Source organism: Scardinius erythrophthalmus (genome assembly GCF_964197995.2).
Source record: "Scardinius erythrophthalmus genome assembly, chromosome: 6".
NCBI lineage: Eukaryota > Metazoa > Chordata > Actinopteri > Cypriniformes > Leuciscidae > Scardinius > Scardinius erythrophthalmus.
In genome coordinates this window covers 32,743,880-32,769,243 of record NC_138226.1, presented here as the reverse complement: position 1 = coordinate 32,769,243, position 25,364 = coordinate 32,743,880, and the positions used below count along the sequence as shown (strand labels likewise).

The 25,364-nt window shown below is 41.1% G+C and overlaps 1 protein-coding gene across 1 annotated transcript in view; it reads left to right on the top strand.

The window, feature by feature from the left end:
* Positions 1-936: 936 nt before the first annotated feature.
* Positions 937-25,364, top strand: part of LOC308691838 (coiled-coil domain-containing protein 148-like) — a gene marked incomplete at its 5' end in the record, with an annotated part of 188,327 nt that continues 163,899 nt past the window's right edge. The window contains one exon of the mRNA XM_081367401.1: positions 937-994. Coding sequence (XP_081223527.1) covers positions 937-994 — 58 coding nt within the window. The remainder of the gene's footprint in view (positions 995-25,364) is intronic.

Here is a 25,364-nt window from a genome sequence, read left to right as displayed (position 1 = left end):
ATGGGCTATGCACTTCTTGCATTGTATTGCATACCAGAACTAACTCCTATAAATCACAGTACATTGGGACATTCTCCTGCCGAGAAACTGCTGATAAAAGACAAAAAAAATATATAATTTGTGTAATGATTTTGCATTTCTTTCTTATTTGACGTGGAATAACTCAGGTAGGAGGAACATTCTTTTTTGGTGTTGTCCCCCTACATGTTAGCTGCATCTGGATAAAATGTTGTGGTGATTGGATAAAGGCATCAAAAGTTACAGCATTTGGAACCAAGACAGCGTTTTTGTTCAGTCCTTGACACCCCCTCATGTGCATTTTTAAAATTGTTTCTCCAGGAAGAATATCTTGTCATAAAAGCAATAGATTATGTTCATTTTGGACTCATTTTAATTGTAATAATATGCTGTAAAAAATGAAGTGCCATTTTCAACGATCTGTGAATGTTTCATGAGCTGTATAATGTTTTTAACACTTTGCAGTACATACTACAAAAAGTATTTTATAGATTATGAAAAAAATAAATTATATTTATCAGCAAATAACTCAGCAATACTTAGGTTTTTCAATTTGTTTTTCAAATTGGCTACATTCACTGTAAAGTTCAGACTCTACGCTTTCAAATGACACCAATTTTGTGTTTATCAAGGCAATATTTTTTAAAAATATGATAATTAATATTTTCACAGCTAGGTGGCGCACGCGGGCGGTACACTCCGGTTTACCCCGGATTTCCACCAACTGCGGAACGGCTGAACGGCTCCTTGCTCCGCCGTCCTTACCCACTAGGTCCGGATTTGTTGCAGAACGGCTGCGGCCATGACTGACAGCTGAAGTCACAAGGACCCACGAGATCTCGCAAATTCACGTATGATCGTGCGATATAAGTGCTGAATTGCTGCAGAGCTCTCCGGCATCCGGCAAAAATAGAAGCTATGCGTATCTGCTCCGGAGGGCTGCGGATCGCCGGAGTCGGAACGCAGGTGTTCCACAGTCAGTGAAAATACACACATTGACTTTAATAGAAACCTATTGACTCCGCCGCCGTTCCGGAGCGGATCCGCAGCCGTTCCGCAGTTGGTGGAAATTGGGGGTTAGAGCGACTAGTCAGGTCTCGTTCAGAGTTGATCGAAGTGGTTAGATGCAGCTGAGAAAAATGAACATGTATGTACCTAATAATTATCTAAATTAATCGATATTAAAGGTGCTGTATGTAGGATCCAGCGGCCTCTAGCGGTGATGTTTCAGATTGCAACAACAGTGCTCGTGCGCGTGCTCAAACTCAAGAGCGCGAACTCACTACCGGCGGCCACACTTTTCAACACAACGGAGAAAGCATCACACAACATGCTGGAAACTCATGTAAACTCCCACTGCAACATTACCATAATAGGCTACTTTTATCAGCTTGACGTAGAACTAATGCTCCATGCTCGTACCATGATAACGTTACATTGACTGTATTTTGCCGACATGTGGTGTTATCTAGCATTATTTTACTAACTATTTGTGTATCTTTCACAATCAGCAATGTCAATATAAGGTCAATGAATGAAAACGAAAACGGTTAGTCAACTAGACTGGACAATTTCAGTGTAACAATAAGACAGTAAGTAATATTACTGTACTGAACATGTCTGGAAATGTGTATTATAAACAATATGATAGTAGTGGGATGAGTGACGTTAGACAGTAGATCTAGAACATAAAATAAAAGTTACATCCTAAAGCACCTGCTTTTTGTTATAATGGAACAGTCTTTTGTATTCATTTCATGTCTTATGTATGTTATATTTTACCTTGCTATTTCAAAACGGAGGTCTCTCCACAATTCAAACGCTCTGCCGATGTTGATCCGTGTTTTCGTCCTGAGTCGATCCGATTGACGTTTGGCCTGACGAGCTTCAGCAGATATATATATATATATATATATATTTTTTTTTTTTTTTTGGAGTTTGTGTTGGAGTCTGTGTTGTGCTGGAGGCAGGTCGTTTTTTGGTGTTATCAGACTCCATGTCGTTAGCTGCAGTGCAGTTGCAATAGACTGTAGGCTCGGGAGCGCGCATGCACGTCACATCCGGTGGATTTCGCAGAAAATCCGACCCGGAGACTTCACATAAAAATAGGAATACTGGCCTTCAGAGGTAATAGCAAAACACGAAAAGTGGATCAATGTAATGTGTGATTACAACCCCTTCACAGACGGGCAATAAAAAAAGGATTCATTTTATAAAAAAAGTTACATACAGCACCTTTAAATTGAGATCGAAATCAAATCACAAGTGAAATCGTGAAATTTGTGTCTCTCCATAATAAAAATAGTAGCCTACTACAATGTACCATATAAATATTGTAACGTTGTCACTAAACTTCCTAAAATTCGGTTTAGTTTCCAAATGTTTTGACATTCACAGTACACTTGTGTACACAATTGTGATGCAAGTTTTTTTTTTTTTTTTTTTTTTTTTACATCCCCCCAAATTCACTCCCCTCCATAATTCTCAATCAAAGCTAAACTCAAAAGTTGGCAGCCCTGTAGCTGCATCATGTATGCATATGATGCCGATATTATGCATTTTATTATATAAAGAGAAAATGAATAATTTAATTCTAAATATTGTTTTAAATTCTATGTTGTTTAATGAAAATAAAGTGTTCTTTCTATCACTGCCTGCCAGTAATCTTGTACTGTAATGATATGACTGCTGTGTGCCTAATGATGATAATATAATACTTTTAAATGAATGATGGTTAAAAAATACATATAATTTTAATGAATTATATATGTATTAAATTACAATTAAGTTTTTAGTGTAATCTTAAAAGTAGTTTTATGTGCCCTGCAGTGACTATAGGCCCACTTTGCAGCTAATACTAATATAGATATTCACACTCTTTTTTCCCACAGTAAAGCACATTCCATAAACAATGCAGTCCTACTGTACCTTTACTAGCGATATAACACCAAATATAGCACATTTATTCACAAGACAAACACAAGAAACTGATTAACGTAAGCTAAACTGTCTTTTTTTATTGCAGAGAACAGGAACATACAAAACTACAAGCATACATCACATAATATCAACCACAAGAAAAAAAGAGAAAAAAAAAATACAAAAAATGAAAAAAAGAGAGAGAGAGGGCCATTACATCACATAAAAATGTTCACATGAAGAGATCAAAGGCAGAGCAAATCCTAACAGTAGTTATATCTTTCTTGTTAGTAGATACTGAAATCACATTTAAATAATTTTCCATTTATTTTAAGAAGACAGGTTTACAGTTTGAAAATTTGCATTTGTGAATGTAAAATTTGCTAAGGAAATTTTAGGAAAGATATTTTCGTTTGTGGAGTCTGAGTCAAAATACCCAAGTATAATGTTTCTTATATGTATTGAGAAGCCTGGCAAAATCTTACACTTGAAAAATACACCAATATCATTCCAAAGCTTCTGAGTGTAGTGACTCGACCAAAATTAATGAACCACTATTTCATCAGAATTCAATCTTTGTAACAGGTGTAACTGACTGTCATAAAACTTCGAACTGCGGGCACTGACGTCACTGCAATTACACGATAGGCTGAGGTGCCTCACGTGATCCAAGTTAGCCGTTACGCTTTCTCCTTCTCCAATGGTAAGAGATACACTACAGACCCTCTCATCTCTCTATATAAGACATTCTCTGCGCGAAGTCGAACAAGCATAATGTGTTCGTAGTTGGTGTAGGTCAGACTCAGTGCATGGATTGATGAGCGAATGTCATCAAGTAACAAAACAGTAAAAGAGAGGTGTCTAACGTCATACAGGCAAGACAGAGATGTTGAACCACTGTCATACTCCGGGGAGCTCAAGGATACTCTCTCCTCTTGCGCTGAACCGCACTCAGGACATGAACACACATGACGTCAAGGGCAGACTGGAAGTTTGGTCAAAGAGTATAGAAGGCTTCTATACTCTTTGGTTTGGTTAAACCAGACATTCTCTGGTTAAACCCCGCACGCGGACGTTACCCGGTAGAACGGACGCTTGGTTGTGTGGCTGTGTTGTGGAATTGACCAATAGGAAAGAGGAAAACAGTTTCCGTGGTTACACTGAATACACAAGTAACAGTTTTTGCAACAGAACCATTATTAAGGTAATTCATTTTTTAATATGCGTTTATTCTGTGTTAGGGGTTTTAGAGGTTTGCTGTTTGAAGATATTGTCTTCTGTTTATTAGTTGTGAAGTATCTCTGCGAAGGTCTGCAAATATTTTAAGATGTTTAATTAACGTTAGATCTAAGTTACATAACTTGTAGGATATGTCTAACGTAACGTTTCGTCAATCTTTAATGTAAATGAGCGACTTTACACCGTAGGTAAGACCTTCATAAGATTAGACTGTAACGTTATGTATAAAGGTCCCCAAAGAAAACATTTCGCCTCTGTAAATTATATTTAGCAAAATAATTGTCATTATTCAAATATTCAGTCAGTGTTGATTCAATGCAGATAAACTAAATCAGTTCAATTGCAGTTAAATCGATAATATTACTGAATATTATTTGTCTTCTAAGCCTGTTATATGCATCACATTTTTTACATTTATACAAAGTTCTACATTTGGAATCGTCTTTAATGTTAAATCTTTTTATCCTGAATTATTCACAGATGTGTTGCAGAGATTGTACTTTCTTCACAAATCACTGCTCTGAAGACACAGGTAGGGCAGATGTGATCAGACTTTAAAGGGTAAATTCACCCAAAAATGTCATTCTGTCATTAATTACTCACCCTTAAGCGGGCCGCACACCGGACGAGCAGCTCAGCGCCGCGCCGCGCCACGTCTAGGGCAACTGTCACCTGAAAATCCGTTAGCATCAGCAATTTTCTGATTTCTGTAAATAAATATAAAACTAAATGTATATTGCAGCACGGGGTTAAGTCCGTATATACATTAACTACGATTTGAGACACATAAATGTAAATTTAATATAAAACTATGTAAATGGCGCTGTGTGGCGCGGCAAGGTTTTGAACACGGTCCTGATACCCAGGGGGCAAAGGGGGTTTAGCAGACATGGGCTGCTGTAAAAGGTTGTCATATAAAAATGAAATCTATGATGTCTGAGGATCACAACCTGGGTGGCCAACCCGGTCAACAAGCTGCTGGAAACTTGTAATTAGGGTCAAAACAATGCTACCTCAAATTCGGCTTTAACTTCCAGAATCACCCAAACATGCTAAAACGGTTTAATTATATTCATGAATCGTGAGCCATATCTCCCTGATACTTTATGCTAGAAACAAACTGAGCACACATTTAGAAAGAGTGGAAGATAAGCTTTCATCTGATGCCTTGATTGTACATGTAATTAGAATGTAAGAGTTAACAATGCCTCTTAATTCATAGGTAGGCAAAAAAAAAGAAAAAAATATTGAACATTCCATTTGTAATCGGTAGCATTCTTTTCCCTTTGTTGTTGTTACAATAAACAAATTACCATGTAAAGTTAACTTTTACTGGATGAAATCATATTTTGATTTTTTTTTTACTAACCAGACAGTCCTCATGGCCCATAACACATTTAGAGGGAATTCAATTTCAAGCCTATAATAGCCTGTCAATTCAAACAAGAACCAAGAAAGAAGTTTACCATTAACTGGTGTTAATTGTATACTGCTCTGTTTCTGTATGTACAGTATATCGTTTGCATATTTATGCAATATCAATTATTTGTATTGCAATGTCTATTTCTAATATTCTTTCACAAGTGGGATAGCTTTATTTATTCTATTGAAATAAAAAAAAAGGGATTTGAGGATTTTGGGTTAGGCTGGTTAGTGTTCAATCCTGGTGTTTGGAGTGTGAGACAAAGGTACTGACAACTAAATGCTGAAAGACTAAAACACACAGGAGTCATGTGTGGAGTAGGTTTAAAAGTATTTACTGATTAAAACTGTTACATTAAGTAGCAATTTGTACCAAAAAAAAAAAAAAAAAAAACGAAACAGACAAACAGATTACAATTCAGGGTGATAACTAATTTCTGTAATAATGTTTATACAATTTGTTTAGCTGTTTCGGAATCACCGCTGCTGTCGCTGCTCTCTAGTGTTTCAGCATGCTGTGTCCAACTACATTTGGTTGCCAACCCCTAGCAACGGCATCCTATGTAGCATGGAGCAGTTCTTCTGACAACCTTTAACCAGAGATGGGCACAAATACATCAAAAAGTATTTAATTAAAATACAAGTAATTTGTAATTTGAAAATACAAAAATATATTTTTTACAGTCTTCTGTAGTGTAAGTGTGGCGTTAGGTACATGTAAGAGTCTAGAATATTGCAATATTATTGTTTAGTGCAGAAGATGCGCTTTTAACGTACATGTTGCCACATACTGTCATAATAAAATATAATTACGCATATAACACTATATTTGTATTATTTACACAAAAACTAGTTAACGCTGCTGTGAGGGTGTTTCTAATAGCGCGGCTGTGACAAAGTTGACAACTTTCTCTCTTCCGACTGCCATTATCTATTTTCTTACTCTTTTTGAAAGTTGTGAAAACACTGTTGTGGCGTTTTTCTTTTGCTATTTGAGCAAATTGGAACACAAAAATATATATTTAATGTAGTCTTTCATTCACTGCTATAGAAGTTAACCCAACTATGATGCCTTACACTTCTGAGAAACCCAGAAATGTGAACAGGGTCAATAGGATGTGTCACATCACGTGATTTACTTGCCAAAAACTGTGATAGGCAATTTGGTAGTCCTATTTGTATTTTATGTCTATGGTCCTAGGGATAGTTCACCCAAAAAGGAAAATTAGCCCATGATTTACTCACCCTGACATCATCCTAGGTGTATTTTACTTTCTTCTTTCAGAAGAATACAATCAGAGTTATATTAAAAAGTGTCGTGGCTCTTCAAAGCTTTATAATGACAGTCAATGGGTATATTTTTCATCAAAGTGCATCTATCCATCATAAAAGCATATCTACCCATCATAAAAGTAAATCTATCCATCATAAAAGTGCATCTGTCCATCATAAAAGTGCATCTATCCATCATAAAAGTGCATCTATCCATCATAAAAGTGCATGTGTCAATCATAAAAGTGCGTCTATCCATCATAAAAGTGCATCTATCCATCATAAAAGTGCATGTGTCAATCATAAAAGTGTGTCTATCCATCATAAAAGTACATCTATCCATCATAAAACTGCATCTGTCCATCATAAGTGCATCTATCCATCATAAAAGTGCATGTCAATCATAAAAGTGCATCTGTCCATCATAAAAGTGCATCTATCCATCATAAAAGTGCATCTATCCATCATAAAAGTGCATCTGTCCATCATAAAAGTGCATCTATCCATCATAAAAGTGCATCTATCCATCACAAAAGTGCATCTATCCATCATAAAAGTGCATGTGTCAATCATAGTGCATGTGTCAATCATAAAAGTACATCTATCCATCATAAAAGTGCATCTATCCATCATAAAAGTACATCTATCCATCATAAAAGTGCATCTATCCATCATAAAAGTGCATCTATCCATCATAAAAGTGCATCTGTCCATCATAAAAGCATATTTATCCATCATAAAAGTGCATGTGTCAATCATAAAAGTGCGTCTATCCATCATAAAAGTGCATCTACCCATCATAAAAGTACATCTATCCATCATAAAAGTGCATCTATCCATCATAAAAGTGCATCTGTCCATCATAAAAGCATATCTATCCATCATAAAAGTACATCTATCCATCATAAAAGTGCATCTGTCCATGATAAAAGTGCATCTTTCCATCATAAAAGCATATCTATCCATCATAAAAGTACATCTATCCATCATAAAAGTGCATCTGTCCGTCATAAAAGTGCATCTGTCCATCATAAAAGCATATCTATCCATCATAAAAGTGCATGTGTCAATCATAAAAGTGCGTCTATCCATCATAAAAGTGCATCTATCCATCAGAAAAGTACATCTATCCATCATAAAATTGCATCTATCCATCATAAAAGTGCATCTGTCCATCATAAAAGCATATCTATCCATCATAAAAGTGCATGTGTCAATCATAAAAGTGCGTCTATCCATCATAAAAGTGCATCTATCCATCATAAAAGTACATCTATCCATCATAAAATTGCATCTATCCATCATAAAAGTGCATCTGTCCATCATAAAAGCATATCTATCCATCATAAAAGTGCATCTATCCATCATAAAAGTGCATCTATCCATCATAAAAGTACATCTATCCATCATAAAAGTGCATCTGTCCATCATAAAAGCATATCTATCCATCATAAAAGTAAATCTATCCATCATAAAAGTGCATCTGTCCATCATAAAAGTGCATCTATCCATCATAAAAGTGCATGTGTCAATCATAAAAGTGCGTCTATCCATCATAAAAGTGCATCTATCCATCATAAAAGTGCATGTGTCAATCATAAAAGTGCGTCTATCCATCATAAAAGTACATCTATCCATCATAAAACTGCATCTGTCCATCATAAAAGTGCATCTATCCATCATAAGTGCATGTCAATCATAAAAGTGCGTCTATCCATCATAAAAGTGCATCTATCCATCATAAAAGTGCGTCTATCCATCATAAAAGTGCATCTGTCCATCATAAAAGTGCATCTATCCATCATAAAAGTGCATCTATCCATCATAAAAGTGCATCTATCCATCATAAAAGTGCATCTGTCCGTCATAAAAGTGCATCTATCCATCATAAAAGTGCATGTCAATCATAAAAGTGCGTCTATCCATCATAAAAGTGCATCTATCCATCATAAAAGTGCGTCTATCCATCATAAAAGTGCATCTGTCCATCATAAAAGTGCATCTATCCATCATAAAAGTGCATCTATCCATCACAAAATTGCATCTATCCATCATAAAAGTGCATGTGTCAATCATAAAAGTGCATGTGTCAATCATAAAAGTACATCTATCCATCATAAAAGTGCATCTATCCATCATAAAAGTACATCTATCCATCATAAAAGTGCATCTATCCATCATAAAAGTGCATCTATCCATCATAAAAGTGCATCTGTCCGTCATAAAAGTGCATCTGTCCATCATAAAAGCATATCTATCCATCATAAAAGTGCATGTGACAATCATAAAAGTGCGTCTATCCATCATAAAAGTGCATCTATCCATCATAAAAGTACATCTATCCATCATAAAAGTACATCTATCCATCATAAAAGTACATCTATCCATCATAAAAGTTCATCTATCCATCATAAAAGTGCATCTATCTATCATAAAAGTGCATGTGTCCATCATTAAAGTGCGTCTATCCATCATTAAAGTGCATCTGTCCATCATAAAAGTGCATCTATCCATCATAAAAGTGCATCTGTCCATCATAAAAGTACATCTATGATGGATAGACACACTTTTATGATAGACACACTTATATGATGGACACATGCACTTTTATGATGATAGATGCACTATTATGATGGATAGATGCACTTTTATGATTGACATGCACTTTTATGATGGATAGACACACTTTTATGATGGATAGATGCACTTTTATGATGGACACATGCACTTTTATGATGGACACATGCACTTTTATGATGGACAGATGCACTTTTATGATGGATAGATGCACTTTTATGATGGATAGATGCACTTTTATAATGGATAGATGCACTTTTATGATGGATAGACGCACTTTTATGATGGATAGATGCACTTTTATGATGGATAGACGCACTTTTATGATTGACACATGCACTTTTATGATGGATAGATGCACTTTTATGATGGATAGATGCACTTTTATGATGGACAAATGCACTTTTATGATGGATAGATGTACTTTTATGACGGATAGATACGCTTTTATGATGGACAGATGCACTTTTATGATGGACAGATGCACTTTGATGAAAAATATACCCATTGACTGTCATTATAAAGCTTTGAAGAGCCACGACACTTTTTAATATAACTCTGATTGTATTCTTCTGAAAGAAGAAAGTAATATACACCTAGGATGACGTCAGGGTGAGTAAATCATGGGCTAATTTTCCTTTTTGGGTGAACTATCCCTAGGACCATAGACATAAAATACAAATAGGACTACCAAATTGCCTATCACAGTTTTTGGCAAGTAAATCACGTGATGTGACACATCCTATTGACCCTGTTCACATTTCTGGGTTTCTCAGAAGTGTAAGGCATCATAGTTGGGTTAACTTCTATAGCAGTGAATGAAAGACTACATTAAATATATATTTTTGTGTTCCAATTTGCTCAAATAGCAAAAGAAAAACGCCACAACAGTGTTTTCACAACTTTCAAAAAGAGTAAGAAAATAGATAATGGCAGTCGGAAGAGAGAAAGTTGTCAACTTTGTCTCAGCCGCGCTATTAGAAACACCCTCACAGCAGCGTTAACTAGTTTTTGTGTAAATAATACAAATATAGTGTTATATGCGTAATTATATTTTATTATGACAGTATGTGGCAACATGTACGTTAAAAGCGCATCTTCTGCACTAAACAATATTGCAATATTCTAGACTCTTACATGTACCTAACGCCACACTTACACTACAGAAGACTGTAAAAAATACATTTTTGTATTTTCAAATTACAAATTACTTTTAATTTTTTATTTATTTTTAATTAAATACTTTTTGATGTATTTGTGCCCATCTCTGGTTAAAGGTTGTCAGAAGAACTGCTCCTGCTACATAGGATGCTGTTGCTAGGGGTTGGCAACCAAATGTAGTAGGACACAGCATGCTGAAACACTAGAGAGCAGCGACAGCAGCGGTGATTCCGAAACAGCTAAACAAATTGTATAAACATTATTACAGAAATTAGTTATCACCCTGAATTGTAATCTGTTTGTCTGTTTCGTTTTTTTTTTTTTTTTTTTTTTGGTACAAATTGCTACTTAATGTAACAGTTTTAATCAGTAAATACTTTTAAACCTACTCCACACATGACTCCTGTGTGTTTTAGTCTTTCAACATTTAGTTGTCAGTACCTTTGTCTCACACTCCAAACACCAGGATTGAACACTAACCAGCCTAACCCAAAATCCTCAAATCCCTTTTTTTTATTTCAATAGAATAAATAAAGCTATCCCACTTGTGAAAGAATATTAGAAATAGACATTGCAATACAAATAATTGATATTGCATAAATATGCAAACGATATACTGTACATACAGAAACAGAGCAGTATACAATTAACACCAGTTAATGGTAAACTTCTTTCTTGGATCTTGTTTGAATTGACAGGCTATTTTAGGCTTGAAATTGAATTCCCTCTAAATGTGTTGTGGGCCATGAGGACTGTCTGGTTAGTAAAAAAAAAAAAATCAAAATATGATTTCATCCAGTAAAAGTTAACTTTACATGGTAATTTGTTTATTGTAACAACAACAAAGGGAAAAGAATGCTACCGATTACAAATGGAATGTTCAATATTTTTTTCTTTTTTTTTGCCTACCTATGAATTAAGAGGCATTGTTAACTCTTACATTCTAATTACATGTACAATCAAGGCATCAGATGAAAGCTTATCTTCCACTCTTTCTAAAGGTGTGCTCAGTTTGTTTCTAGCATAAAGTATCAGGGAGATATGGCTCACGATTCATGAATATAATTAAACCGTTTTAGCATGTTTGGGTGATTCTGGGAGTTAAAGCCGAATTTGAGGTAGCATTGTTTTGACCCTAATTACAAGTTTCCAGCAGCTTGTTGACCGGGTTGGCCACCCAGGTTGTGATCCTCAGACATCATAGATTTCATTTTTATATGACAACCTTTTACAGCAGCCCATGTCTGATTTCCTAAAAAACAGGTGTTTTGCCCCCTGGGTATGAGCCGTTGCTGGGCGCCGCGGACAGACGCCGCCGGTGTGTGTACTCTCATAGAGAATAATGTGTTCGAATTTAAAAGACGTGGCGCTGCGCGGCGCGGCGCTGAGCTGCGCGTCCGGTGTGCGACCGGCTTTATGGTGTTACAAGCCGGGTTAGCTCAAACTGCATAACGTTAACACACGAGAATGAACCTCACTGGTTCTTGCATGTCAAGCAAAGATGATCGAGCCTCTATTTGCCACAACTGATTTGTGAGTTGATGAATGTTTATATGTTAATAAAAGCCTAAATTCAATCAAAAAGATTCAGAAAATGAACACAAATGAAGATCTTACATGTTTAACTTTGGAGTAATTAATGACATAATTTTTCATTTTTGGGTGAACTAACCCTTTAACCTGTTAGCCAGCAACCCCACTTTTGAAAAGTCTCCAGAAATGGCATACCCAAACTAAAACAGATACAGTTCATGAACCCTTTGCACTAAAAGCACAAGTATGATCTCATTTGAAAGCTGACACTTGGCAGTTTATTGTAAATTTAGAATGAATTATTGTCATAATGAATTTTTTTTTATAAATAGCTTCAAAGTGTTGTAACGTTATTAGAAATAAAATTTTATTAAATATCTTCATGAAAATAAAATTGAAGTTGGCATTGTATCAATCTAGAAATACACTGCAGCTAAAGCATGTTATATTTCAAATCTGAAGATGATAAGTCTAAAACTCTGTAGGCTATTTAGTTAAATGTTTTTCAAGATCATGTCTATGACTTTATTTTGATTAGACTCTAAAATGCAAACTGATGTCATCTTCTAAGGCATCCATTCAGTTTATTGTCTCTATTATTTTGTGGCGCAAACGAGCCCCATTCAGTCTCAGTCTCCCCTGCTCACATTCACACCTCTCCAGCCTGGTTATGGCTCTAAATAATGCTTTTCTTTTGTTTTCATTAATTACTAACAACTGGCTATTCGACATTGTTTCAATCCCTTATTTCTTTTATCAAAGTTCTCACTTGACATTTTAAACTGAATCAAATTCCCTTTTCAGTTAGCATTCTTATTTAAAAAAAATCATAAAAATAACAGCTAGGTGGCAGGTGCATCAGGGCTGGCTAGCATGTTAGCTTAGCACACCATCAATACACAACAATTTATGAAATTAAAACCATGTTTTTGCTCCAAACTTACTTTATAACGCAAGTCAAGTGTTTTAAATAACCTTCTGTGATCTGATTTGGCTTCGGATAAAAAAATCATTCAGAAAATATATTATTTTATAGTATTATGCACGATGATACATTTTATATCGATTAGCATTACATTATAAATATAATCTATTATTATGAAAATACCTGACATGGCTCGAATAACACAGATAAATCATATCTCGTTGCAATCATGTTTATTGTCTCCAAAACATCTTTATCTGCATGTTACAGATCTCTGATAAGCCTTGTTTATACCAGTGTGTAATGAAAACACAGTGGCCCTGTCCCAAATGGCACCCTAAGCACTCGTGGTCTTCCTACGAGTCCGTACTTTTGTGACGTAATGCCGTTTGTGAGCACCCTTCTGAGGCTTAAAATGACAAATGGGACACCCTACAGTCTCACAGACTTAACGGACACGCGCACGCAGCAGCCATTGTAAGTCCACAACCACAAGATCGAAAGTGCATATGAAGTGTGCATTTGGGACAGGGCCATTACATCAGAGTATCCAGCGTTCATAATGATTACATCGGCCCATTTTGGGTATAAATTCAGAAAATATTATTCCTATAGAAATCTGAGGTAAACCTATGATAATTTATCAATATATACAGTATCTCTAAATGTGCAAATATTTTAGCTAAAAGCTGAGGGACGTTGTTTTGTCAAACGCATTCATGATGACCACACAGGAGTTTTTTTTTATGAATGGGAGCGGCTGAATGGGAGTCGAAATCAAAATTGATGGATTTTTTTAAATAAATGATTTTTTCATCATTGTTTATTTTTAATGTATGTGCCCTCATAATCTTGAATCAAAATACCTCTCCTGGCGTGTTCCCCACACTTTTAATTAAATGTCATTTAGTCCTCCTCACTTTTTTGGGCAAGTGTGTTCACATAGAGCTTTTCATTGGCCAATGTAAATAAATCTAGGTTTAAATTCAAAGAGACAACAAAGTCTATGCATGACCTGACGTTTTATTCTTATCCAAATTGAGGCAATGTGAACATTATGGAGTGCTTAACGCTCTCATGTAATGTATGTTTCATTCATACTCGTAGCCGAAGGGCACCCTTACACAAGTCAAGTCATCTTCATTTATATAGCGCTTTTAACAATGTAGATTGTTTCAAAGCAGCTTTACAGAGATAAACGTATAATTTATGGTAACAGAGATTGTTTTGGCTTTATAGCGGTTCTTTAGTAAAGTTATTTTCCAGCTAAGGTTAGTTATGATTGATTCGCTTCCGTCGCAACAATCATTTGTTATTAAATTAGGGGCCGCTAAGACGACACAATTCTCTCTACATAGACTTTAAACGTGTAAGGCCCGTGAAATTGGTCCAATCTGCCGGTTTGCCAATACACGGGGAAGGTTATCACGTGTTCTGTCCTTACTCGTGCAGAGAATTGGTTGGTTAAATTTACAATACATTTAGTTATGTATTCTCTCGTTAATTCATCTGACTCCATAAATGAAAGGTTTTAATAATATCTGTGCCTCACTAAAAGTGAGTGAACATTTGACTATTCCGTTTATCTCTTCAATGGAAATAATATCAAAGTCAGTTAGAATAATCAAATGTAACAATTTATTATGTCAGGTAAATGTATCATGCCAATTTCATAATCAATTCAAAGATAATCGATACAAAACATCAAATTCTCTGGAATAAAGAAAAGAGATGCATACCCAACATTTAAGAAATACATTAGGCTGAGAGATCTATATCTCTCAGCCTAACGGACCGATCTGAAATACAGAAAAGGCCCCGATCTCCCTGCTGCACTTCCTTAAATAGACAAACCTTTTCACCTGGAACCATGTGCTAACAATAGAAATTTGCATTCAGAGGTACACTGTAGCACCTCTTGGGGGTGCGTGACCATTTGCTTGAGAGACCAACCCCTCCTTGTATGCTAGTTATCCATAAACCTTCAAAAACCTTATTACCTTGTGTTTTACTTATTCTGGAAATAGGACATTTGTACCAGTCGCACTGTGACATTTTAAATGATACCAAACATGAAAATACTCTGTGATAATCATTCACATTAAACTATACATTTTCTTGGGTGAAATCAGGTGATCGTCTGAGAATGAGAGAGGGGTGAGGGGAGAGGGAAAGAGATGTAGATTAGATGACTCGGAGGTGAGACTTTCGTCTCGATGGTGCACGAGGGCCAGTTCAAATGCTAATCTCCAGAGAGGTCCTTTTGTCCTCTCAGGGCCTGGTCACCCCCAAAACAGACTGTTTGGAATTTCCTAATTTATCAATTCTTACAGTTTTCCCTCCTTGACTCCGTGGGTCAAATTCAAATGAGCTCCTATGGAGTCACTGATAAACGTCTGTTGTCATTCTTGAGATGTCACCCAAAAATTGTCTTTTCAATGTTAGCATCTGTAGAAGCTTGCAAAGGACTGTGTTCACCTGCAGAACACCTGGTCTCACCAGGTGTATGTTGCTTGAGTCCAGCAGGTGGATGAATGCATTCAGGTTCTCTTCCTGTGATGCGAGCAAAATTCGTAGAGTCAATCTGGACCTTTGTAACTTGTTCAGTTGATGTGTCATTCCTCCATGGAGAAACTTCTGCTTCTCTGGGACCCTCTCCACGATGATGATCTGACCCTTCTTGACCAATCCTGTCACCTCCAGCGGTGCGGTTGTCTGGGCAGACCTCAGTGGATGAAGGGGTTCTCCTTAGTTCACACTGCTTTGTGTGAAAAGCTTGAGACACCTGAAAAGCATCTTAAATGTCCACTTCACGATTGAGCACTTATGAACTTGAAGTCGTATGGAAATGCATGGGAACACATAATGCAACAAAACAAAATCATGTCATGCCTTATATAAAATATCATGTTCATGTCAGCAAGTGCGAATGGTACATCTGGTCTCAAATGTTTCTCAGGGTCATGTAGGATGGTCTCATTTTTAAATATCCAATTCTTCACTACCACTGTGATGTTAAATGGTAGTGGAATTTAATTATTCTTGATCTGAATTATTCAAAGGAAATGCAGCAAGAGGTCGGTGTAACCTAAATAAATAACAGCAATAATAATATTCAATATAATAATCACTTTGTTCATGAATCCTCCAATGCAAGCCACCTATGCAGATCTAAGAAGTGACTTGGAACATGTTTAAGCATATAGGAATGGAGATTGTTCATTCATTGAATTAGTCAATGGAAATGCAGAAATCAAAATAAGTTTCAGAAATGTTTTTCTGAACTACTCAAAGGAAATCAAAATAAGTTTCAGAAATTAAAATAAACATAAGTTTCAGAAATTAAAATCAAAATAAGTTTCAGAAATGTTTTTCTGAATTACTCAAAGGAAAAAAATGCAGAAATCAAAATAGGTTTCAGAAATGCAGAAAGAGGTCGGTGTAAACCAATCAATGGTTTTGTGTGTTTGTGTGAAAGTATTTTTTAGAATGTCAGAGTGTGTTTTTGTCTGTGTGTGTGTGTCTGTGACAAAGAGTGTGTTTGAGAGTGTGTGTTGATCTGGCTAAGTCACAGTCGATGAGTTGAATTGTGAATTTTGTAATGGTCCATTTTAATTATGTTTCTGTTATTAGTAGGTATGTTGAGAAATCAGGGGCCCTCTGATTTTCCAACTCCCACCAACAATCATAGAGTTTGAAATTTAATGGCAGGTCTGCCTTAGAATTTGTCTTGATTTGTGACTGTAGCCATTCAGTTGTCCATGTGTTGCATTAGTTGGCAGTTTGTTGTGAATAGCGTATGCTATTCTCTGTGTCTCTGTTAGACCATGATCATGGGATCAGCTTTACCATCCTCTGTGTGTGAAGCTATCTGGATCTGTTAGTGTGAAGATGGACAATATATTTTTAGTGAAGTGACACTTTTGGACTCTATGTCATCTTTATCTTCTTATGATGTGTAATGTGGGAGGTGTGTGTTCAGTGTTCATGTCTAGGAGATGGGTGGAAAATAATCTATAACAATTGTGTTGCAAATTTAGTTCCAGTTCTAAACTGGGAGGCCATATTTACGTAGTGTTGTACTATTGTGAGTGTGAATGGCCTCTTGAAGTGTCTTTTCACCCATCTCCCGAGGTTATGTTCTAACAATTCCGCTGTCCTGGCCTTGATCCAGGTGGGGTCCGGCCCATCCTGGCTAACGTCCTTCGGGGAATTTGCAGAAGTAAACCTGAGACATAAAACAGAGGCGAGCGAACCACAGACAGATAATTCCAATATTTCAAAAGCATTAAATTCAGACGTGTGGAATTCTTTTACTTGTTCCATTATCATGTCAATTGCAATTTTAATTCCAGATGTCACATGAAACCGAGTTTCGTTGACCACGTCTGAATTGTTGCTGTTGTCTCAGTGTGTTGTGACACCTGAAGCTGCTTTTCCAGTTCAGCCTTCAGTCTGCTGCATGTGCAATGCTCATTGCTTTCTCTCATTACAGCCAGATCTCTGGGTTGTCTGGTTAGCATTTTCCTGTTTATGGTGTCGTTCACACATTTTAGTTAGTGCAGATATTTTTTGACCTGCAAAAAACTGTGGTACTTCTGTCTGCTGTTTAGCATTTCACACCCTCCTTGTAAATTTAGTTCTCTGATTAGATTACATTTTAGTTGTTGCACAATTTGGTTTGCTATTACCTGTGCAAAAAACTGTGGTACTTCTGTCTGCTGTTTAGCATTTCACACCCTCCTTGTAAATTTAGTTCCCTTTCGTGGTCACTCCGAGTTACGTCGGATGACGACGATTGGGGTTTCGCTTAGAAAGCCTCTCACCTTCGAGTATATAAAACGAGCCAATGGCAATGAAATGCCATGGGTCTGCGGAATTTGCATAGCGTATCTCCGCCCACCGCAGGGGGTATATAAGGAAGTACGCTGCAATATGCAGATATGTTTTCGCTTCGGAGCCAAGTTCAGTACTTCACTCCACAAGCCTTTTGAGTGTCATCTCAAATCTCTTCGAGACGAGCGGCTCTTCAGTGTGTTTGTGTGACGGCGCTTTCCAGCGAGATCGCATTTCCTGCTGCTGATTTGTGCAGTAATCTGCCGACAGTGAGTGTGTTTCTCCCTGGGCGCTTCAGCACTCTGCTGAGCTTTTCCACTCTCTAAAAGAGCTGCACGCGGCACGTCTTTTTCAAGACGGTTCGCCCGTGTATTTTCTGGATGTGTGTGCGCACTGTGCGGTCATCTGCCTAACGGTCGCGAGCGCTGTTTTGCGTGTTGGGCTTAATCACGCTTGGCAGCGCTCGTTGATGAGTCATGTTTTCATTGCAAAAAAAATAAACTAAAAAAAAAAAAAAAGAAAAAGAAGGGAACATGACCATCGCGATGTTTATAGATCAAGACTCAATGATCTCCATGTGAGTAGAGTCCCCTCTGCCACACCCCAATTTATCTCTTCCTCGAGAAGAGATACTTTGGCTGGTGGCCAGGGTGATCTGAGGGTTTGGTGTGGCACAACAACCGACGAGTCAATTCCTCGGGCCACACCCCCCTCCACATCGCAGACCATGCACTCACAGCATCACAAGGTGGGCTTGATTCCTCTGGAAATGAAGTTTCGACTGCGTTGCCTCCCACGGGAGTGCCATCGTTGCCGGGACCGATCCAGAGCTGTCAGCCATGCTTTCCCGGGCAGCTGAAAGCATCGGCTGGAGTGGCCCCGCCCTCCCCCCGAGCGCTGTAAGCTTCTCCCGGACGTGCATCAGGACGCCTGCGCTGCGCGAGACTCCACGTGACTTTCGCGGCTCGCGGGTGTCCTCCGCCTTCGCTGCTTTCGATCGCATGGTGATCATGGTCTGTATGTTCCCCGTCACTATCGTGGCACGGTCATGCAGTACTGTGTGTCGCCTAAGCCTTCGATGCAGTGCTGTCCCGGGAGTTCTGTCGAACCGGCCGCAGTGGAACGCTAGTCCTTCCCTGGCCAACCCTGGCAGAACGCGGAAAATTTTAACCACGCCCCTATGCTGGGACGCTATGCCTCCCATGCCCGGCCTGGTTGTTCCGCCACGCACACTACTGACCTCGCTCTCGGGCGACATCGGTACCTGCGTGATCCTGGGTCAGGTGATGTCCACTATGTGGTCCAGACATGGGCTTAGTCAGGTTGATGTGGTAGGGTCTGAGAATTAATTTTCTCAGCTCCCCCATGTCCCAGGCTGAGCTCTTTGGCGGGTGGCTTCGGCCACCTGAAGCAGACTCAGGTTCTGTACCGATGGTCATCCATCCGTGCGGTCTCCTTAGTCTTCTTCCCGCCAAGGCCCCCTCCATGCGGCTGCTCCCCTCGGGCCTTCACCAGCTCTGAGTAGGAGGAAGTCGCAGGAGGGTGGCGCTGCCCGTCTCCGCCCCTTAGACTGCCACGTCAGTCTAAGCAGCACCCTTGAGGCGGGCAGCCTGGTCGGCGGTGTGGTTGAGGACTGCGCCCAACAGTCTTCGATCACTCCAGAAGCGGACTGAGGCTATGCACTGACGGTCATCCGTTGGTGTGGTCTGCTTAGTCCGCTTCCCGCCGACGCCACCTCCATGCGGCTCCTTCCCTCGAGCCTTCACCGGTCCGAGCACGAGGAGGTCGCTGGAGGCTGGCACTGCCTGTCTCTGCCCCTTAGCCGGCTAACACCTGGCTAAGCAGCACTCCTGAGATGGGCAGCTTGGAGTTAGGGCTCAGTTCTTCGGGGAGTTGGGAGCAGGACCACTCCTTCCCCCAGTGGAGGGCTGGGGGAGAATGTTGTTCTAAAGAACTGATGCTCTTTCTCTGAGCTTTAAGAGGCAGTGGATGACAGCACGCGCCGCCCACGGGCCACGCTCCTCTCATCCCCCCTCTGTCGCCAGACCCCTGCCAGAGCACGCCCCCGTGGGACGCGCGCCCTCCCCTGGCCTCCTCTGGCAGGATGCGGTTTATGACCGTGCCCCCGCACAGGGCCGCTATGCCACCCTCGCCGGTGCCGGTCATTCCGCCTCGCTGCCCCACCGACGGTACGTCTGTGGTTCGTATGACCCCGCTGGTGCACTTTCTGGAGGCCTGGTTAGAGCTTCCCAGACTGTCCCGCTGGGTCGCGAAAACCATTAGATTCGGCTACGCGATTCAGTTCGCGATATCTCCTCCCCGCTTCAGGGGAGTCCGCTTCACTATGGTCGGGGGCAATGCCCCTGTCATGAGAGCGGAGGTCGCCACCCTACTGGCGAAGGGTGCGATCGAGATTGTCCCTCCAGCCGAGATGAAGTCCGGCTTCTACAGCCCCTACTTCATTGTACCCAAGAAGTCCGGTGGGTTACGGCCAATCCTCGACCTGCGCGTCTTGAACCGCTCCCTTCACAGGCTGCCGTTCAAGATGTTAACGGCCAAACACATCCTCCAGTGTGTACGGCCGCAGGATTGGTTTGCAGCGATCGACCTGAAGGACGCCTACTTCCATGTCTCCATTTTACCTCGACACAGACCGTTTCTACGGTTTGCTTTCAAGGGGCAGGCATACCAGTACGCGGTTCTCCCTTTCGGGCTAGCCCTGTCTCCTCGCGTCTTTACGAAGGTCGTCGAGGCAGCCCTTGTTCCCCTCCGGGAACACGGGGTTCGCATCCTGAACTATCTCGACGACTGGCTAATCCTAGCTCACTCTCGAGGCCAGGTTTGCGAACACAGGGACCTAGTGCTCCGGCACTTAGCTCGTCTGGGCCTTCGGGTCAACTGGGAGAAGAGCAAACTCTGCCCCGTGCAGAGGATCTCTTTTCTCGGTATGGAGATCGACTCGGTCGCCATGTGCGCGCAGCTTATGAGCGAGCGCGCGCAGTCACTGCTGACTTGTCTTCGCCAATTCGAGGGCAAGAGTGCGGTTCCACTGAAACTATTTCAGAGGCTCCTGGGGCATATGGCATCCGCAGCCGCAGCCGCAGCAACGCCGCTGGGATTGCTTCATATGAGACCGCGTCAGCTTTGGCTTCGCGATCGAGTCCTGAGGTGGGCATGGCAACACGGCACGCTCCAAGTCCCAGTGACTCCAGCCTGCCGTCAGACCTTCACCCCGTGGACGAACCTCAATTTTCTACGGGCCGGAGTGCCCTTAGAGCGAGTTTCCCGGCATGTTGTTGTATCAACAGATGCCTCCACCACGGGCTGGGGCGCCATGTGCAATGGTCATGCTGCCGCGGGCTCCTGGACAGGACCCCAGCGCCTTTGGCATGTCAATTGTCTCGAGTTGCTGGCTGTACGTCTCGCCCTGCACCGCTTCCATGCGCTGCTCAGGGGTCAGCACGTACTAGTCCGATCAGACAATACCGCAACAGTAGCGTACATCAACCAACAAGGTGGTCTACGCTCCCGCCGTATGTCGCAACTCGCTCGCCACCTCCTCATATGGAGTCAGAAGCATCTGAGGTCGCTTCGAGCCATTTATATCCCGGGACACCTGAACCAGGCGGCCGACGAGCTGTCTCGAGTTCGGCCTCTCGCTGGAGAATGGCGGCTCCATCCCCAGACGGTCCAGCTGATTTGGGATCAGTTCGGCGACGCACAGGTTCTGTGTTCTGGGGAACAAGGGCTGCCTCGACGACCTTCGTAAACCTGGTCCGGTTGGCACAACCGGACCTGTTTGCCTCCCACGACTCGTCCCATTGCGACCTGTTTTATTCCCTGACCGAGGGCACGCTCGGCACGGATGCACTGGCGCACAGCTGGCCGCGGGGCCTACGCAAGTATGCGTTTCCCCCAGTGAGCCTCCTTGCGCAGACCTTGCGCAAGATCAGGGAGGACGAGGAGCAGGTCATTTTGGTTGCCCCGTATTGGCACAACCGGACCTGGTTCTCCGAACTAGTACTCCTCGCGACAGCACCTCCCTGGCCAATTCCTCTGAGGAAGGACCTCCTTTCTCAGGGACGGGGCACCTTATGGCACCCTCGTCCCGATCTTTGGAACCTCCACGTGTGGCTCCTGGACGGGACGAGGCAGGTTTGAGTACCCTACCACATGCGGTGGTGGCTACCATCACTTCCGCTAGAGCATCGTCCACGAGACATGCCTATGCGTTGAAGTGGAACCTCTTCGTCAACTGGTGTTCTTCTAAACATCAAGAACCCACGAAATGCCCGATCAGTGTCGTGCTTTCCTTCCTGCAAGAAGGGTTGGAGCGAAGGCTGTCTCCCTCCACCCTGAAAGTGTATGTTGCCGCCATTGCCGCACATCACGAAGCAGTCGATGGTAAGTCTTTGGGGAAGCACGATCTGATCGTCAGGTTCCTGAGGGGAGCGAGGAGACTAAATCCTCCTCGTCCTCCCCTCGTACCCTCTTGGGACCTCTCAGTGGTTCTAACTGCCCTGCAGAGTGCTCCATTTGAGCCTTTGCAATCAGTGGAGCTTAAGTTCCTGTCTATGTAGACAGCGCTCCTGGTTGCATTGGCCTCCAGCAAGAGGGTAGGGGACCTGCAGGCATTTTCGGTTGACGAAGCGTGCCTGGAATTCGGGCCGGCTAACTCTCACGTGATCCTGAGACCCCGGCTTGGATACTTGCCCAAGGTTCCTACCACACCCTTTCGAGAACAGGTAGTGAACCTGCAAGCGCTGCCCTTGGAGGAGGCAGACCCAGCCTTGGCACTGCTCTGTCCAGTACGCGCCCTTCGTGCTTACGTAGACAGAACGCGGTGTTTCAGGACCTCAGACCAGCTCTTTGTCTGTTATGGTGGGAAGCTGAAGGGAAAGGCTCTCTCAAAGCAAAGGTTATCTCACTGGATAGTGGATACCATTGCTTTGGCATACCAGCAGCAAGGTCGTCAATGCCCCCTTGGTGTGAAAGCCCACTCCACTCGTAGTGTGGCTTCTTCTTGGGCTCTAGCGCATGGCACCTCGCTAACAGACATTTGTAGAGCTGCAGGCTGGGCGACACCCAACACATTCGAGAGATTCTATAATCTCCGAGTAGAGCCAGTTTCTTCTCATGTACTCGCTTCAACCAGCCGGTACTAGATTCTGCTCAGGTGTCTTCGCTTGCTCGCCATTCCTCTCCACGGACGGGATACGTGCGATCATCTTCTCAGGTGAGTCTGATAAGCTCTGAGTTCCTCCAGCACTGGTTACGTCAACGCCTGAGTTATGCCAATCTGCCATAACACAGCTCTTGCGCTTGACTAGGTGCCTCCATGTGCATGGTCCCCCCTTTGGGCGACCCCCACATGTGTATTCCACTATAAGTCTCTTTTGAGCGTGTGTCTTTCCCTTGGCAAGCCACCTTGCCAACCCTGGGGTTTAAATATTCCACCTGCGGCTGGACACCTCAGTGATACCCCATATGCATCCCTCTGGGTCATATGTGTCTCTCAAGTCCCCCCCTTAATGGTTGGGCATAATTGCATATTTCTCCTGAGATATGCTTCCCAGTGTACCTTGGTATTCCTGTGTTAAGTAGGACTCCTTCGTTCGTGCTATTCTCACAACAGGGAGCTCAGACTTACGCAGGGCACTGGATGACAGCCGAGGTGGCGTGATTAGACTGGAACCCCAATCGTCGTCATCCGACGTAACTCGGAGTGACCACGAAAGGGAACGTCTCGGTTACGGATGTAACCCTCGTTCCCTGAGTAGGGAACGGAGACGTTACGTCTTCCTGCCACTTCCGCTGTATCGCTGAAAAACGCCTGAGTTCAGTCTCGGCTCCTCAGCGAAGACATATCTGCATATTGCAGCGTACTTCCTTATATACCCCCTGCGGTGGGCGGAGATACGCTATGCAAATTCCGCAGACCCATGGCATTTCATTGCCATTGGCTCGTTTTATATACTCGAAGGTGAGAGGCTTTCTAAGCGAAACCCCAATCGTCGTCATCCGACGTAACGTCTCCGTTCCCTACTCAGGGAACGAGGGTTACATCCGTAACCGAGACGTTCTCTGATTAGATTACATTTTAGCTGTTGCACAATTTGGTTTGCTATTACCTGTGCCACAATTGTTGCCGTGTTTTCTAACGGTGAAAAATAAAGGCATACCCCTCCGCTTTTTTGGCACTGGGTAGCACACAAATAAAATTCTGTTTCAGAAATTCAATTTTAATGACGAAAGTCACACTTCTCCAATTATTATTATGCTCTGCGAGTGTAATATAATGTTTATTATAATTCAAGTTATAATATAATTATCTTCTTTAACAATACAAGTCAAATTATATTGTTTTCGGTCTCTGAAGAGTCTCTCGAACAACAACGCATGGTCAAATCTCAGCTTGTTCTCATGTCAATACATTTGAATATAAAAAAGGCTTTTTTTGGCTCTGGGCTGATAAGATGTACATTCGCTATTTCTCTTTTTTCTTTGCTAGGTTTCAAATACATTTTCTTCTAATTTAGTCTTTTTCAATGGCCATTATAATGTTTTATTCTTCTATTTACTCTTACTTTAGATTTTTCCGTTTATAGATAAGGAAACTATATCGCTTTGCAGTCCTTCTCCTAAGGATGCACGACACAATCTCGCCAGTCTGACTTACCAAAACAGAGGTAATTGGCTAAATATCTGGAATCTGCCGTATTCACACGTACAAAATAACAGACACTTAAATAGCCCCCTTGAATGCCACCTCAGGAACTTAATTCAATCGTTTCAATTAGTAGAGGTCAAGACCACCATTAAAAGACGTTAGCCGATCAACTTACTTTTCTTAAAATGGCTTTGGTTTAGTCAAGCCCGTGGGATATCCACGTACACTTATCTAAAAGAACATTAAATTAGAACAGAGGTTATGGAACGCACCCGAATCCAGGTCGATCAAACAGCATTAGCTGATTCTGGACGGAAATTAACTCGTCCCCCTCATTCAAGTACACTTGAATCTGATATTCAGTATTAGTCGTCACTAATGTCTGGCGCAAACTTGTGGAAATATACGAATCCGGTAATCTATTTGGGAAAAATAATTGCAGAGCAATCCAGAATGAGTTCAAACGTGACAATATTTAGTTCTCTGAAGCCTTAAATCTGATAAGGTTTTTGTTTCAGGATTAATGAGATGCGTTCACTGTTTCTGATTTTCAGATTTGTTTTTCTTATGATTTACATCGTAGCCACCAAATTTAGCATAGACACACGTGTTTAATTCAGTTTTACACAGGACACACGGCCTAGAATACAACATCTACAACCCTTTTACCTAAGTGTTCCAAATACACTCACAGCAAAGCAATAGAATACAACATCTATATCACCTTTGCCTAAGTATTTCAAATACACTTACAGTAAAGCAATCCTGTGTTAAAGAATAAACTTTAAATTA